Source organism: Lytechinus pictus, chromosome 7, assembly GCF_037042905.1.
Source record: "Lytechinus pictus isolate F3 Inbred chromosome 7, Lp3.0, whole genome shotgun sequence".
Classification (NCBI taxonomy): domain Eukaryota; kingdom Metazoa; phylum Echinodermata; class Echinoidea; order Temnopleuroida; family Toxopneustidae; genus Lytechinus; species Lytechinus pictus.
In genome coordinates this window covers 44942654-44960466 of record NC_087251.1, presented here as the reverse complement: position 1 = coordinate 44960466, position 17813 = coordinate 44942654, and the positions used below count along the sequence as shown (strand labels likewise).

Sequence of the window (17813 nt, the reverse complement as noted above, 5' to 3'; positions counted from 1 at the left end):
TCAAAGCCAAGCAGAGATAACTAGATAATGTATTTGATGGTAGGTATTCAAGACTCGTGGGAAAGAGACTCAATACTTAATTCATGTATGTTTTGAAGCCAAGCAACTGAATGTTTTAAATGATAGGTATTAAAGGCCCATCTGAAAAAAGACTTCAACATGTAATCATTGTATGTTTAAAACTAAAAGCCAAGCAGAGGTAATTGCATAATGTATTCAATGGTAGGTATTAAAGACCCGTCTGAAAGAGACCAAAAATGTAATCCATGTATGTTTCGAAGCCAAGCGGAGGAAACTCGATAGCACATTTAATAGCAGGTAACACTTGACAATGACCTTGCACTTCAAATTATATAGAGATCCTACCCGACCGATCCCATGACACAAATCACCTGTTTATAACAGCACCTGCATCATAAAGTACAACTTCATGAGGGTCAAAGAATGTCATGATGTAATTCAAAGTACTGTTTTGGTTAGAGGCGTGAAGTAATTCATCTTAAGTAATGCGATAACGCTTCTAAAGGATCCAAACTGAAGCGAACCTCTCACTCTGATTGTTGTTTCGGTTTGATATACAGTTCCATGCTCATCTGCTTAAGACGTTTAAATTGCTTTTATATGATTAATAGAATGAACACCCCCCCCCTTCAAAAAAGGCAATAAATTGGATATATTACAACAAATTATATTCTGTCTTAGGAAAGAAAAATGCTATCAAGCAATACACTGTTCTCTTTACAGGATGGAACTGGCAGAGGAGATATGTCATGCGGGATACTTCTTTTTCATGATGCAATGCAAAATGTAAACAAATGAAAATCCTTGATACATGTACATGCTTACAATCTGGGCCCCCACCCTTTTCATAAACTTTTTATCATAACAAATTTTGCAATAACAGTTAAAAGCTACTGAAATTATTCAATATGATTGGCTAATAGTAAACTTGTTATATAGAACTTGTAAATTTGTTGTTATAACAAGTCTTCATGAATATGAGACCTAGACTTTGATGAAGTTCTAGTTTTGTGTAATTAACCCAAATACTCTCTCATGAACACGGATTTTACAATGAGTGCAGTAGTATAATGACGATATAATAGACCATGCTAGCCCGTGTCAAAGAAAACTGGGTCTAGGATAACTAATTATGAGGAAACGGTGATCATGACGGAGAACCGACGACTAATCATCCATCCTAGACGATGCCTCCTATTCCGGGGTCATCCTCCATCTGGGTCATCATGACTATGCTTCCATCATTCTATTATCAGGGGTGTGAGTGGTCACAAATAAAAAGATCTGAAAAAAGCTGAAGAGTGTTGAAAAAGTCTGAAATAGAAAGAGCTCCCATACTTTTTGCAGAGGAAAGCCAAAAAAAAAGCTGAAATTTAGCTGAAAATAAAAACGAAAAAATCTGAACTCTCACACCCCTGTATTATTCACAGCATGGTGCATGACATGTAGTCTGCTATGCAAACCCTTCACTCGAGTTAAGGGTCTGAATTGCAGCCTACCCATGCCTTGTGTACCGAAGGCCCTTAAACAGCAGGTTTTGTATGTGCTAGTCTTTGCACGGAGACACACTTGTTGAGCAAAGTTTCAATCAGGGTCTGTGCCTGCAGTGCAGACTATGCGACATGCTTCGCAGGATAAAGGTTTTCACCATGGCTTTCAATCCCATGCGTGACATCAGCAATCAAGCCTGGAATTTTGAAAAGGTGATGGGGGCCCATGGGGGTGCAACTGTCTGCTTCCTATTAACGAAGAGGGTGGGGCAGATAATTAACTGCTTTTGTGGGTGTTAGATTGTACTTTCATAGAAAACTCAACAGGGATGGGAGTAATTAAAAAAAAAAAAGTTTCTGGGAATTCCTAAAGAATATGCAGAACATTTTATCTTTGAGTTGAAGGCCTCCTAAAAGTCAAACACGTTTTTACCACCATGGTAAAACAACAGAAAATGTCCCCCAAAATTTTCTTGTCTTCTCATTCTAAACAACATATCACTGTACCAAGGACCGTTAGGAAATGGACATCTCTACGCTTCGGATGAGGGATTAAGAGCAGCCTGCGCACCTTAAAAGATATGATTGACATAGTATAATCAGTTCCATGATGTTTCCAAGCAATGAACCCAATGATTAATACGACTAGACCAATATTCCACATTTCGGTTTTCTTTTATATACGGTACATTTAAGTATAAAGATCCATACAGTCACAAATAAACCTCAGATAAAATGGTAAAGTAATTATATACCTTCAAACCTGATTTAATTTGCTAAATCATTATACTCTTCACATTTCCAGACACAAATTTATTACATCCATTCAAAGACTAATCAGTAATGAAAGCTCGTCATCTCCTAAACACTGAAGCTTATACAAGGAAGGGTTTCAGTGGAAAGATCATAAGGATAAAATGAAGCTATTGTCATATCCATTCTCTGCAGTTGGACAAAGAATAGCCATCAAGTAGGCTGAAGTACCGGAAAGACCTTACAAAAGCATGGTGGGATCTGGCACAGACTTTTAAGGGTGACTAGTAATAGTCAAATTAAATTCCCAGTGGCGTGCAGTATATAATGCAGCGCCACATCGGTAAAATCATGCTCAGAGGACTCTTGCTACTGCCTAGTAATCAATGAGGCTACTCGTTAGATATACGGCGAGCATGTTGGCATTTAGGCAAGACTTAAATGGGGGCGTTGCAAGGAACTAATTTCGAATTCAAAATCAAGCCCATTTCCTTTGATTAATCGCAAATTTACGGTCAACATGCGTTCAATTGCAACTGAGTTTTCTTGAAACAACCCATTATGCTTAATTCGGCGACTTGAGAGCTTGATTTGCAATTGAGCAGAAGTTTCTCGCAACGTCGCATGCTCAATTCTTTGTAAAACACCTCATTCCGGAAGTAGAGCGCCATTTTGTAGGTTGGTTCACAGAATGACAATCATCGTGTTGGATGCATGAGATAGGAATATAATGACTGTATGACATCTCGACTCGCTATGCCACACCACCGTACGGAAACAGGATCAATTAAAGGTAGCCAACATACCTCGCTGATCACGGTTCAGCCAACATGACAATGCTCCCCGTCGTCAGGGGGATAAGTCTGGTTGCAATAGCAACCTCATCCATGCATCTAATATACCACATGATCTTATACCAGGCATCCCTACCAAGACTCTCCAAGAGTAGAGTTTTTTTTTTTTGGTATGGCGTTAGATGTACAACGTACTAGTCCCTGAAGCCTGCAACCTTCATGCAACAAAACACTGATCAAATATCCCAAGATTTCTTCAGGGGATTTTAATTTCACTTTCATCACTGAAACTTGTTCTATCTTAAGAAACATGTAAGTATCAAGCATCCCTTTTTTGCCTCTTTCCAACTTTCACTTTTCATATTTTAGCTCTCCAATTATATCAACTACCGGTAGTAAAAAAGGTGTCATATTGTTTGCTGATGATTAATAAAAATTTTGAAAAATTATTTAAAAATCACGATATGAAAAATGGATGAAACATTAATGTTATTATTAGTTCACCCTGACAATTCGTCTAATGCCAATTTGTCCAATTGCCAACTCGTCTACTACCATTTGGTCTATCATCAGTTCGTCTACTCACCACATGGTCTACTTTCATTTAGTCTAATGCCATTCTGTCTAATAACCAGTTGGTCCAATAGCAATTTAGTCCATATACCATTTGGTCTAATTAAACTAAAGTGTTAATTTTGCTAAATGAATGAAAAGAATATGGGTATTAGACCAACTGGTTATTAGACGAAATGGTAATAGACGAATTGGTGATTAGACGAAGTGATGATTGGACCAAATTGTTGTTAGACAAAATGTTGGACGGAATGGCATTAGACTAAATGAAAGTAGACCATGTGGTGAGTGGACGAGTTGGCAGTAGACGAACTGGCAATTTACCTTGTTTCCTTGTCACTTTTCTTTCCTTCATAAGTAGGGGACCCCCTGTTTTGGTAAATCCTGGACACGCCCCTGACTGAATGGAAAAGTCAACTGCCTGATTTTACATTTCTCATTACATCGAGTCCACCTTTCAATCAAATGGCTGCACACTACTATGCATGGGAGACGATACCAAGAAGCCCTTGATTGCTAGTCTGAAAGCAGAGACTCATATTTGAAACTTCAACCAATAACAGGGCCCCGTCTTACAAAGAGTTACGATTGAAACGATTGATCCAATCAATTGTAACTATGGAAATCATAATTTTTTGAACAAAATTTTTTCACAATGTCCTTTGAATGCAAAGAGAAGCACAGTGAATTTTCAAGAAAACAATGAATGCATGAATATACATCATAGCTTGAAAATATTTTGAACAAACATGCCTAATAGATGTTGTAATGCTAGCGGTCCATAGTTGCGACTGATCGCATCAATCGTAACTCTTTGTAAGACGGAGCCCTGGTCTAGAGTGAAGGCTAGACTCTAAAGACTCTGTCTGTGTCAAGTAAGTAGAGCCAGCCACAGTGCACATAGTGAATCTAGTCTCACTACTTAAGACTTTGCATTATGCAGTATGTGAATTGCGAAACCCAAGGGTCTGCGCCTGCAGACAACTTGATTGCTTTGCCTGTGTGTATACAACATAACAAAGAAAGAAGAGAGAATTCTTGGAGTGTTTTCGGATGATGAAGCTGCCATGTCAGTCAACAACTGACAAATGGAGGCATGGCAAGTTATGGAGGTCAATGAACTATCAACATGTTTATAGTCATGCTTGTATCAATGCACAGTAGGCTTAGTGTGGATTGCCCTATACTGTTAAATACTTCAAGGGGATGTTCACCCTGACCAAAAGTTTATTGCAACAATAACAGGAAAAAAAAAAAAATATTTGTGAAGGTTTGAGGAAAATCCATCAAAGATTAAGAAAGTTATTAGAATCTGAAATTTTTATTTGTGACATCAAAAACGAGCAGATGCCCCATGTTTTATATAGTATTAAAATCATGATTTTCAATTTCTAATGGTTCATGATGACTTGAATAATTTGTCTTTTGATATACTGAAGGTACAATAAAAACTATTTACAATTTTTTTTTGTGAAAATGGCATTTCATTGATATTTTTAATCTTTATTATCTAATGATTCTTGGTGAAATTTTGAATTTTTATATTTCAAAATTATTACTAATAAGTATCCTTCAACCACTTATTTCCACCTATCTAAAAAAGACTAAAAGACCATTTAGTATTTCCATATGATATAGTATATTATACTGAAATTTTCAGTCCATTCCATACTTGAGGAATGGTTCATAATCAAAAGAGAAAAAAATATCTGTAGGCCTATATTTTGATTTTAATCAGGCACCAAATTTAGTAAATTTTTATGTAAAGTAAAAAAACTAAAGAAATAGAACATGATTTTGCTTCATAACAATATTATCATACAAATTTTCAGGTTTTACGACATAAATGCCGTAGATTGAAAGTCAATCAAAATAGATTGTGGTCAGGAACCAATCCAAAATTGGATTGAAAGTTTCAATAAAATAAGATTGAAAACTTCAATCCAACTTTGAACTGGTCCCAGATTGCTATCTATTTCAATCTAAGGATTTACGAGAGTATAATTAATTAATAAAATTGACCATGCAGTGCCAAACTTTTTAGGGGATTTAGTTTTACAATATTAGTTTCATTTCATACTTACCATTTTTGGCTGTCTGTCAGGTATCCATTCCACCTGCTTTAGCTTTGGCTCTCTCTACTGCATCAAAGAACCACACAGTGATAGCATACCTGATAGATACAGAAATAAACAAATCATCGGGAGACAATATGAATATTTCATTTAAACAAGGCAAATAGGAAAGAGATATTACCCAAGAAGTACATGTGACAGCAAATGTACCCCCCAAAAATCAATCAATTCATAAATCAGTGAATAAATAAAACAAAAATACATAATAGATCCAGTGACAAACTAGAATCAATCAACCGATTGATCATTCCATCAATCAATCAACCAATCAATCAGTTGAGGTAAAAATGGGTAGTTGGTATAGGATCAATTCCTTGAATGCACTGAGTACTGCTCATAAAGTGGTAGTTCAAGCTAAAGCAGGGGTAGTGATAATTGCACTTTGCATCCTCTGGCAAAAACGCTATATAAATCAAATTCATTATCATTAACAGATACATCGTGCAATTGAAAAGAAAACATGTTGAAACCTTTGCTTGAAGTTCAAAGAATTTGCATTAAAAAATAATTATTTTCGGATGTCCTGAATTTGGATTCAATATCATTATCATTAACAGATACATTGTGCAATTGAAAATAAAACTTGGTGAAACCTTTGCTTGAAGTTCACAGAGAAGAATTTGCATTAAACATATTATTTTTCTGATGTCCTGAATCCGGATTCAATACTGTGCAGTTGAAAATAAAACTTGGTGAAACCTTTGCTTGAAGTTCACAGAGAAGAATTTGCATTTAAAAAAAAAAATCATTTTTTTTCTGATATCCTGATTCCGGGTACACATGTATATAGACTATCTTGTGACTTGATATGTCAAATCAATGTTGATTACTGAATTCATACGTTCTCTGACTTCTCTCGCGCATTGAATTGTGTTCAAAGGAAAAAAGATCAAGCCAACATGGCGGATGGGTACTATAAACAGAGCAGAATGAGAAACTACGAGAATGCCACATTCAAATGGATCATGTAACATGTTCATGTGTCAGCTCCACTTCCTGCCTAAATGAATGTTTATTTGTTCATGTGCCAAGTTTAAAACAAAAAGTAAATCATGCTCCGGATCTCTTCAAGAGGCTCCAACCATATCCCCCATTGGGAGCTATGTATCTTGTTAATTCAAGCATCAAACATTTTTTTTCCCTTCTTATTTTGATATATACCCTGGATACATGAATCGGGAACAAGTATTTGTAAGAGATTAGAACAAAAATATGGCTGGATAAATGCCAAGGCCTTGAATGCACTCAGGTAAGGGATAGAATCTGTAGTACAGGTATTTTGGCAGATATAGAAAATCTGATTTTGACTTCAAGAAACAAGCAAAATTGTAGTCATTGTACCATTAAAGGACAAGTCCACCTCAACGAAAAGTTGATATGAATAAAAAGAGACAAATAAAAAAAAACAAGCATAACACTGAAAATTTAATCAAAATCGGATGTAAAATAATAAAGTTGTGGCATTTTAAAATGTTGCTTAATTTCAAATTTCACATAACAGTTATATGCACATCCCGGTCGGTATGCAAATGAGGGAACTGATGACATCACTCACTCACTATTTCTTTTGTATTTTATTATATGAAATATAATACTTTCTAATTTTCTCCTCATTGTCCTGTGACAAAAAGTTCTATTTTTCCCTGAACATATGGATTTACCATTGTTTAACATTTTATGGTTCAGTCAAGTTGGTCCTTATTGTCAAATCTGTAAAAAATGAAAAAGTGTATAATTCAAACAATAAAAAAACAAAACAAATGTGAGTGATGGACATCATCGACTGTCTCATTTGCATTTAACTTAATTTTGCATAACTATTTTGTGAAAAATAAGCGGAATCTTGAAATGTCATAACTTTCTTATATTATGTACATGCAATTTTTATGAAATTTTCAGCTTTATGCTTGTCTGATTTTTCTCTATTGATTCAAATCAATATTTTCTGGGGTGGACTTGACCTTTAAACAATACCACTCCTTTTTAATTTGTTTATGTGTATCTCTATTGAACCTGCCGCAATTTTTCGAACTTGCATAACTGTGGATGTTAGATTTTGCTTTTAAATTGATTTTATTTCTTATCAAAGAGAAGTCGTTGTTAATTATGAAACTACTGGAGCAGCCATGGGGAGTGTTTCATAAAGCATCTTGTCATTGATTTTCACTAGACAAATTTGCTCTAAGCCAATCAGATGCAAGGTTTTCAGCAGCTTATAACAATTGTCAGTGAAGATCATTTACTATTAATGTTTCATGAAATGCTCCCCTGTATTAAAAGAGAGAGCATACTTATGGCAACTTTTGAAACTACAAGAGCATCTTTAAAGAGAATGAAACATTTGGAGCATGTTGGTTTTATGTAATTTAAGCAGAAAAATCATAGGATAAGATCAATGAGAGTTAGACTGAATTTGGACTAGCAAAAAGAAAGTTTTGAGCATTTGAATGTCGAGATCAATAATGCAACGTAGATCTTCCAATTTGTCAATGCAAACATGATCTGCGATACAACTCTCACATTTGGACACTGAAAAGTGAAAAAAAATTGCTAATTCTAATGATATCAAAAAAAATTTATCAACAATATAATATTAAATGAACATGTTCTCGCGTAAAAAAGAACACTTGAGCTTGTGATAGACTAGATGAAGAGAGAGTTTAAGTAAAATGGGTACTAAAGTAATGTAATGTGGAAGTCATCACAGATCTCTGTCACATTGCAAATGGGAAGATCTATAACATAGCATTTAACAATCTTAAAATTCAAATGCTCATAACTTTATTCTTCCTCAAATTTGAATTGATCTGTTTCTTTGATATTTCTTTTTTTATATAAATTAAACTGGTTTCAAAAGTTTCATTCGCCTTTATGGGTCTTTGTATGTCATTCACTCATCCTCAAATTTTCATTGATCTGTTTAATTGATTTTTCTCTTGTATATAAATTTAACCGGTTTAAAGGGATTTTTTTTTAACCTTTAACAGTTAACATAAATTGTGTGAGTGGGTCTTTAAACATCACTCACTCTTCCTCAAATTTTCATTGATCTGTTTAATTGATTTTTCTCTTTTATATAAATTAAATTGGTTTCAAGGGATTTCTTCTCCTTCAACGGTTAGCTTTCACTGTGTGAATGGGTCTTTGAACGTCATTCACTCTGCCTCAAATTTTAATTGTGTGAATGGTCTTTGTATGTCATTCACTCTTCCTCAAATTTTCATTGATCTGTTTCTTTGATTTTTCTCTTTTATATGAATTAAACTGGTTTCAAGGGTTTTGTTCTCTTTCAACAGTTAACTTTTATTGTGTGAATGGGTCTTTGAATGTCATTCACTCTGCCTCAAATTTTCATTGATCTGTTTCTATGTTTTTTTTCTCTTGTATATGAATTAAACTGGTTTCAAGCATTTTATTCCCCTTTAACATTTAACTTTCACTGTCTGTGTGAATGGGTCTTTGAACGTCATTACTGAAGTAATGTGAAGAAAGGTCAGAACATGAGAGAGTGTTAATCACATAGAATTATAGGATCAACATAACATCAGGTGGATCGAATGGCATTCACATAAATGTTTGTACAACTTCCACTGTGATTGCTATACACACCTTGTCTTACCACGTTTCTCAAACTCAAATGTCAATGTACCACATAGTCGGGCACATACGAACATACTGTATATTCCATGCGCAGTGCATGAAAGTGTTACACCACTCATTAACAATATCGACAATGCGATGATTGAAACAACGACATTCGCTCAGTCAAACTCAAAGACCATACTCTGAAATAACATATTGCTGTGTGCACGCATTTCTCATGTGTTCTGAAACTGATATCCAGTTTGCTAGGAGCACAGACCTACATATTTGACATTATGAGCAATATCAAAAGTATGTCATAGGCACATTGCACCATTCATTAGCATGTTTTGTTTGTAAAAGATAAAGCCTTCCCAGCTGTGTCGTCACACACACTACGTACGTATGTTCCATCGTATGTGATTGAATGTGTTTACGTCAGAAGTACGGTGTCAGAGTATATTCTCAATCTCAATCACCAATGCAAGGAACAAGAGCCTGTACTTGTACTAAGAACAGTGAGTCAAAAATACAATTGCTAATTACTTCAGAAACAAAATGTTTGTGAATTCAAAATACGTTATCACACATCACATTGAAAGAATGTTTTACCAGGTGGATGTTTCATAAAGCTGCTTGAATAAAAGTTGCAAATGACTTTTATAGCATAATTGGTGAAATTTTCTTTTGCTCCATATTATATTACTTTGTAGCTGACTTAGCACTTAAGAACATGTTCCAGTTGTCGTGCATAACTATGAATAGTGAAACACCACCCTTGTATCGTTCTAGTGAGACATGTATAGAAAATATGGAATATATATATATATATATATATATATATATGTATATACATATGTATATTCCATATATTCTATTCATGCAGCATGCAGAAGACATTCACTTTTCTCTCTTTTATTGAGATGGTATGGCAACATCATCATAGAGCTCTGCCATTGCCATGCCTTCCAACATTTCAGATTTCAAAACAAGATTGATTGACAAAATGTTTGAAGTGATATAAACAGGGTAAATTATAAATTAATTATCAATCCAATTCCAATGAATATATAGGAGGCTCGGATAAGAGGCATACACCTCTGAGTCTGATCAGAAAAACGAATACGTCCATGTCCTTCGTGAACACATTACATACATAACAGAGCAAAGGAATTCTTTTAAAAAACATTGCTGTCCCCCTGCTGATCAAAGCCCCAGCTGCTTCCCCATTTATACAGGCAGTTAATTTAATTAAATTATCAAAGGCCTTTGGTATCCCCATGCTGTTATATTACTCGCGAGGTAACAGTACATGATTGATACAATATTGATAGTAGGCCTACTGTATGAATCAGTAGTGGAAACAGGATTGACCAGAAGGGGGGCCCTCAGAAGGGGCCATTTTGTCCAAAATTCCCTGACAACCTACCATTCAAATCACATCCTTTCCCTAATGCAAAGTAGGATATTCCTCATGGTGGGGGGGGGGGGGCTTTCCCTGTGATCATAGAGTAAAATGGGGAGCAGTAAATGAGAAATGGTATTTCCAAGGAGTATTTCAAAGTCAAACAGATTGACTTAAAGGACAGGACAAGTCCATCCCCCCCAAAAAGTTGATTTGAATAATAATAGAAAATCCAACAAGCATAACAGTGAAAATTTCATCAAAATCGGATGTAAAATAAGAAAGTTATGACATTTTAAAGTTTCACTTAATTTCGCAAAACAGTTATATGCACATCCTGGTCGGTATGCCAATGAGGGGACTGATGACGTAACACACTCACTATTTCTTTTGTTTTTTATTATCTGAAATATTCAAATTTTCCCCTCATTGTCAAGTGAAACAAAGATTAATTCCTCCCTTAACATGGGAATTAGCATTGTTTAATATGGTTCAGTCAAGTTGGTCCTTATTGTCAAATCTGTAAAAAAGAAATGTTGTATAATTCAAACAATAAAAAACAAAAGAAATAGTGAGTGATGGACATCATCGACCGACTCATCTGCATGTCACTGAGTTCTGGATATCACTGTTTTGTGAAAAATAAGGGAAACTTTAAAATGCCATAACTTTCTTATTCTACATCCTTTTTTGATGAAATTTTCAGCATTCTGCTGTTTTATTTTACTCTATTTATTCAAATCAACATTTTTTCTGGGATGGACTTGACCTTTAAACTATAAGAATAGAAGCTGTCATTTTATCAACTCCCTTTATAGTGTAAGACTGGCATTGTGAAATTATACCTTTTCTTTCAAAGTAAGAGTTTTTCCCTATTATTGTTATACTAAACTTTACAAATCTCATGAGAGAATGGTGTTTAAAGCAGTCAGTCCCATGGATGGTCAAAGAAAATGGTATCCAGGCTTTATCTCTAGCCAAAACGGCAGACATTAGGTGGTTTCAAACTGCCTCGATCATAAGAATCCCCGTTAAATTACAAGAACTTTTTCAGGCTAAAAAATACCCATTAATTATTCCTGCATTCACACCGCCCTGAAACATACCCTTCTGGATAAGTTCCTGAAGTTACGAGCATGCGCAGTATGGTCTGATAAGCAGCCACCCACAGCGCCCGCGCCCAACCTAACGCTTGGCTAAAAGTTCCCGTAAATTGCTTTCACATTGCCAAATTACCTGTGGAAAATCCCCGCGAAAGTTATCATAATTTTGACAAGTACCTACTATTAGTGGGTATTTTCTTTCGGGGAGATCACGCGTAATTTGCTTTCACAGTGCCAATATTACCTGGTATTTTCTGATCGGGGTAAATTTCCCGATCAGAAAATACCTGTAACTGACAAACTTCGAGGCGGTCTGAAACCACCTATTGTTTGGAGTTCCAGTAATAATAATATACATGTAGGTGAAGCTATCATAAGTTTGATACCATACAAATTGGTTAATATATGAATTGAAGAAACTGACTCTCTCAATCAAGTAAAGGAGAATGAAGAGTTAGCTTGTTTGAAAACAGAAGATTCAAAGAAAGTTTGAGAAAAATATGACATACAACATTTGAGAGCATATCATTATTTCCCAATGCTATGAAGATCCTTATACTGACAATGCACCCAAGATGAGATGTCACACAATGACCCCCCCCCCCCAAAAAAAAAAAAGATCAGGTTTTCTATTGCGTTTAACTTTTTAAAGTTATATGCACGTTAAAATTAATTATTTTTCATTTTGGGCACATTGCCAAATGGGAGGATCTCAAAATCATTAGTGATCTCAACACTCAAATGCTCTTTGTCTGTCATTTATTCAATTTTTCTAAAAATTTCTTGGTCTGTTTCTCTAATCATGTCCATCTTACTATCTCTAATGTCCATCTTACGACCCCCATGCTTCTGCAAATTAGATACCAAAACAACTGGTTTCAAAGGTTTCATTTTCATCAAAAGTTGTGAAAGATATCCAGATACCTTGTGGCTCTTGCTGGAAGCACTTCATGTGGATTGCGTTTGTCGGACCAGAAAAAGATGAGTCTGTTGAAGATAGGATCTATGTTGGCTACAATGTTCTGAGTGGTAGGATATATCTGAAGACGACCCCCGTGCTTCTGCAAAAAGAATAAGATACCAAATAGTGAATTTAGATTGATAATAACCTGTTGTTTCCTGGAACAGATGTTCTATGTACAAAATCTATGGAAATTGTTAATGTGGTTTTTAATGAGTTAATAATAATAAAAATAGTTAATATAGCGTTTGATACTACATGTATGTGGCTCTAAGCACTTTACAATGTAATTATTATTATCCCGGTCAGGATCTTGGCAATATGCCCGCACACAATGTATGCACTTTTGCCTTTCCCTGGGGAGTATTCCAACAAGAGTTCCAAGACACAATTATATGCTTTTCACACTGCATTTCCTTAACCCCATACTATCCTTAACCCCGGACTATGTTTAACCCCATACTATCTTTTTTTTTATTCACACTGTCTTTCTTAACCCCGTACTATTTGCTTAGCCGGGGTAAACGCCTTAACCTCGGGCAATCACACAGCTCATAAATATTGATGATTTTACCATACAGAGCGCGATTAACGTGCAATTTCGACTTCTGTGATTGGCTAATGCTTAGCCCCACTTTTGCTTAGCCCTGTTTCGTTTCACACTGCATCTCTTAGCACCGCCACAATAAGCCGGCTAACCCTGCTTTTTGCAGGGCCAGATAGTACCGTACTATTTACCGTGCTAGCCCACTTTGCTGAAACGTAGTGTGAAAACGAAGTGGGCTAAGCTTAACCCTGGGAAATTGGTGGGGTTAAGACCCCCCTGAGCCCCACCAATTTCCTGGGGTTAAGGAAAAAAAGTGCAGTGTTAAAAGCACTATATGCTTTTCACATTGCATTTCCTCAACCCCATACTATCCTTAACCCCATACTATCTTATTTTTGGATTCACACTGTCTTTCTTAACCCCATACTATCTGCTTAGCCGGGGTTAACGCCTTAACCCCGGACTATCCCACGGCTCATGAATATTGATGATTTTACCATACAGAGCGTGATTAACGTGCAATTTCGACTTCTGTGATTGGCTATTGCTTAGCCCCACTTTTCCTTAGCCCGGTTTCGTTTCACACTGCATCTCTTAGCACCAAAATTGTGGTGCTAGCACCACAATAAGCCGGCTAACCCTGCTTTTTTGCAGGGCCAGATAGTACTGTACTATTTACCGTGCTAGCCCACTTTGCTAAAACGTAGTGTGAAAACGAAGTGGGCTAAGCTTAACCCCGCGAAATTGGTGGGGCTAAGGCCCCCCTTAGCCCAACCAATTTCCCGGGGTTAAGGAAAAAAAAGTAGTGTGTGAAAAATCATATTATAGGCTACTTTTAGGCTTTTGCATCTTTATGGGTACCTATCTAACACCTGGGTGGACAGTGACAGTGAAGTGTAGACTGCTGCCTTGCTGAAGGACGTTAGGCCCTGGTGGGATTTGAACACACGACCCTCTGATTACAAGGCAAGAGTCTGAACTGCTTCACCATGATACTTCCAGTGGTAGTCGGGTTCACACTGAATGATTGAGAAACTAAATGATAGTAATGATTCCTGGTCAAGGGAAGCTCTGCAGGGATGGGTGGGCATATTTCCTGCTTACTTGTATTGTGATATGATTGTCATAAAATTTTGAGCTTCATTGTACATGAGTCAATGGGAGGGTTTATATTTCTCGACCATTCCAATACCAGTAAATATGCCAATCTTGGTGCATAGCACTTCAAATTTGAAATCGTTCTGGCGATTATTGGCGATTATTGGTCAAACATTGTTAGGCAGATATTTGACGACCGATTTCATTTTTTGCCCTGTTTTAACTCCCCTTGATGGTGATTTTGGTCTGACTTTAATATACAAAAAGAGATACTAGATTCATTTCTATAGTGCTGATCATGCTCAAGATTCTATAGCACACTTTACACAATTTGATTGAAATCATCCATAGGTTAAGGTTTTAAAAGTATCTACTAGTATATTAACAAAATATAATCACATAGATTTTGGGGGTAATGATCTAAAAATGTAGAAATATTCTTAATCTTTATTCTTTTTTTAAATAGGGGTTCAGAGTGAAGAGTAATTAAACAATTTCTAAGTGCAAATGGGATCCAAAGCTTTTTTTGAAAAGCCCCTTCAAAATTCCCTGACAACAATCAAGTCCAAAAATGAAGAAGCATTTGAAGATTTATTGACATAAAGTATCTCGAATTCCATACTGAAGAAAAACAACGGAAAAATGTTATTACCATGATACATGGATGACTAGAAAACTTTGCTCCCAAATGCAAGTTAGTCCTGGTTAATAAATGACCGAATATTTATTTATCAGTAACATGTGTGTTCTGTCACGTATGTCACGTAGTGAGCTCAACCTCATTAATGGAGCCTTCTATCATTTGTTTTATATGACACGTAGTAATGAGCTTCCTAAAGTTTATGATGTAATCCACAACTATTTTGACATCAAGAGGCTTACATCAGTTATTTCTGTACATTTCATAAAGTCCTTCATCTGCCGTAAATCAATTATTGAAATAAAATGAAATGATTTCATGAAGAGCATGATAGCTAAGTAAATGAATAGGTCTATCTCTAGCTAGCTGAGAAGGAAAGTTTAAGATATATGTGTACAAGTGTTTGCATCAAAGACTCAAATAACCACAAGCAACAGATTTAAAAAAATCTACAGTATGACATTCATAAGTTCGTATCAATTAGTGGTATATCATGATGTAGCCAAATCATAATTACAATAGTTTTGAAATTTGTATTTTATTCCATATCATTTTTCATATAAATCTTGAAAGGGAAGGCTGCAGAAAAAACCGCAAGAAGAAGAAGAAGACAAGTGGTATGCTGACGTATCTTTATTTTAACCAAGCGTTGAAATAGCCTTAAGGTGATATATGACCCCATTTTATGAAAGACTAGCTTCAGATTCAATGTTGGCTTAGGACCCTGTGGTTGGGAGTGAGTCACATGACTGAAACTGCACGTACGCCACCCATAACACAATGACAAATAAAGGGGGAGTTCTGAGCAAACATATACAAGCTAGTAATGCTCAACTAGAACCTGCTTATCAATCAGCGTAATATTTAGATTGAAAATGAATGCAAATCAAACAGCCCTTATCTTGCTAATGGCATTTTTTCAAACTATGGAAGGTTGCTTTCCTTTATGTCTTTGGTAAAAAGAGGGAGCTGATTGATAAGGGAATATGTGGCTTTCATTATCATACCATCTTAAACTTTGTCAAATGACACATGAATGTGTAGGCTTATATATAATGATGATGAATCATTTGAAAGATATGAAATTGAAAGATGATCATTTTCATTTTATGATTTTATGATCTCATGAAAGTTGGGTAGAAATCATTATATTTCAAAAAGTGGAAGTTAATTTCACCTGTAAGAAAAGAGCTTTAGATTCACTGGGCAAAATAACTATGGACACAGTATATAAAAATATGGACGTTATCAAAGTTGGTTTTCAGTGAAAAGTTGAAAATGATGATAATGATTAGATGATAAAAATGACAATGATGATGAAGATGGCGATGATGATGATGATGAAGAAGAAGATAGTGCTGATGATGATAATTGATAACGATGATGATGATGATGTTAATGATACTGATGATGGTAATGATGATGATAGTGATAAAGAGGAGGACTAATGAGAGTGGAAAAAATCTGAAATGTTAACTATCATCCAAGTAGTTTTGAAATAAAATAAAAATGGAGAAAAATAAGGTTGAGGCATACCAATACTAAAAAAACCCATGAAATTACGTAAAACCCCTACCTTTGTATCCCAGTCCTTATTGAGGTAGTATATACATGTAATACAACGTCCATCTGCGTTAGGGTTATCAATGTGCTTCACATACTTGGTGTTGTTGCCAGGGTAACATGCTACCATAGCCTGCAGAAAGAAAAAAAAAGAAAAGAAAAAAGAAATTTACATGCAAAGTAAAAATCTGGGGCCCTAGTTTCATAGCCTTATTTACCATGTTTACACGCTCCATGGCTCGTGGTTCAGAACCGCGAGGCGATGCAGAATCGGCTTTTTTGTTGCGTGTAAACGCGATTAACCTGCATCGGCTCTCGGTTTAGAATCTGCAATTTTGCACCACCAAAGTAGTAGGTTTAGAACCACGTGCCGATGCAGAATCGGCTTTTTTCTACGTGTAAACAGAAAGCCGATTCTGCATCAGCAATTGGAGCGCATTTCATTTACTTTACCATTATGACGTACTTCAAAGCGCACGGATCCAGCATTGTCTTTATTACGACGTGTATTGTTGGTGCGCGAGTCATTTCAGGTTTTTGCCACACGAGCCGAATTCTGCACCGCGAGCTGTGACAGCGAGTAAACGTTGTGCAAGATAAACCAAAAGCCGATTCTGCATCGGCTTTTGGTTCTGAACCGTGAGCCGATGCACGTGTAAACTCGGTAATTGAGACTTAAATGTGATTGGCTGCTGCACCCTGCTTTCATGAAAGTTGCCATAATGGACAATCTATAATAGCTGTTACTCTTCATGAAAATGACACCGTTCTCATTACGCTTTTTAAAACTAGTTTACTGGAAACCGGTTCAGGAAACCAGTTTGGAAGATCGCTTAGCTAGCATTCCCATTTCATCACACGAAAGTGGTTTTCAAAATCACTTCACGTAAAGCATTCTTGTTGCTATGAAAATGCTCCCAGTGGGGAGACACGTTTCGTGCGAAATTCGAAACCGCAGCATAGGCATTCTACACCTGTTGTGTGGAGTAGCGCACTCAAAATGTGCGAAAATGGCTTCCCGAAGAACGGTTCTGTCCTCACTTATGCTAAAACCAGTTTACCGAGGCAAAGCGATCTTGAAAACTACATCGCGAGGTGGTTTTCCAAACTGGTTTGGAAGATCGCTTCCAAGACCGCTTTGACCGTTC

General features: G+C 36.1%; 1 protein-coding gene across 1 annotated transcript; it reads right to left on the bottom strand.

Moving 5' to 3' along the window:
- Positions 1–3635: 3635 nt before the first annotated feature.
- LOC129265688 (prolyl hydroxylase EGLN3-like) lies at positions 3636–16795 on the bottom strand. Its single transcript, XM_054903653.2, has 3 exons — positions 16679–16795; positions 12781–12917; positions 3636–5804 (listed from the first exon to the last, which is right to left on the bottom strand). Exons 1-3 carry the CDS (start codon positions 16793–16795, stop codon positions 5732–5734), a joined length of 327 nt encoding a protein of 108 aa, XP_054759628.1. The 3' UTR covers positions 3636–5731.
- Positions 16796–17813: the final 1018 nt, after the last annotated feature.

Coding starts and splice junctions, on each gene's coding strand:
- LOC129265688 (XM_054903653.2), bottom strand. CDS start 16,795: ATGGTAGCATGTTACCCTGGCAACAACACCAAGTATGTGAAGCACATT. Junction 12,918..16,678: donor ATAAGGACTGGGATACAAAG/GTAGGGGTTTTA, acceptor TTCTTTTTGCAG/AAGCACGGGGGTCGTCTTCA. Junction 5,805..12,780: donor CTTCCAGCAAGAGCCACAAG/GTATCTGGATAT, acceptor TGTATCTATCAG/GTATGCTATCACTGTGTGGT.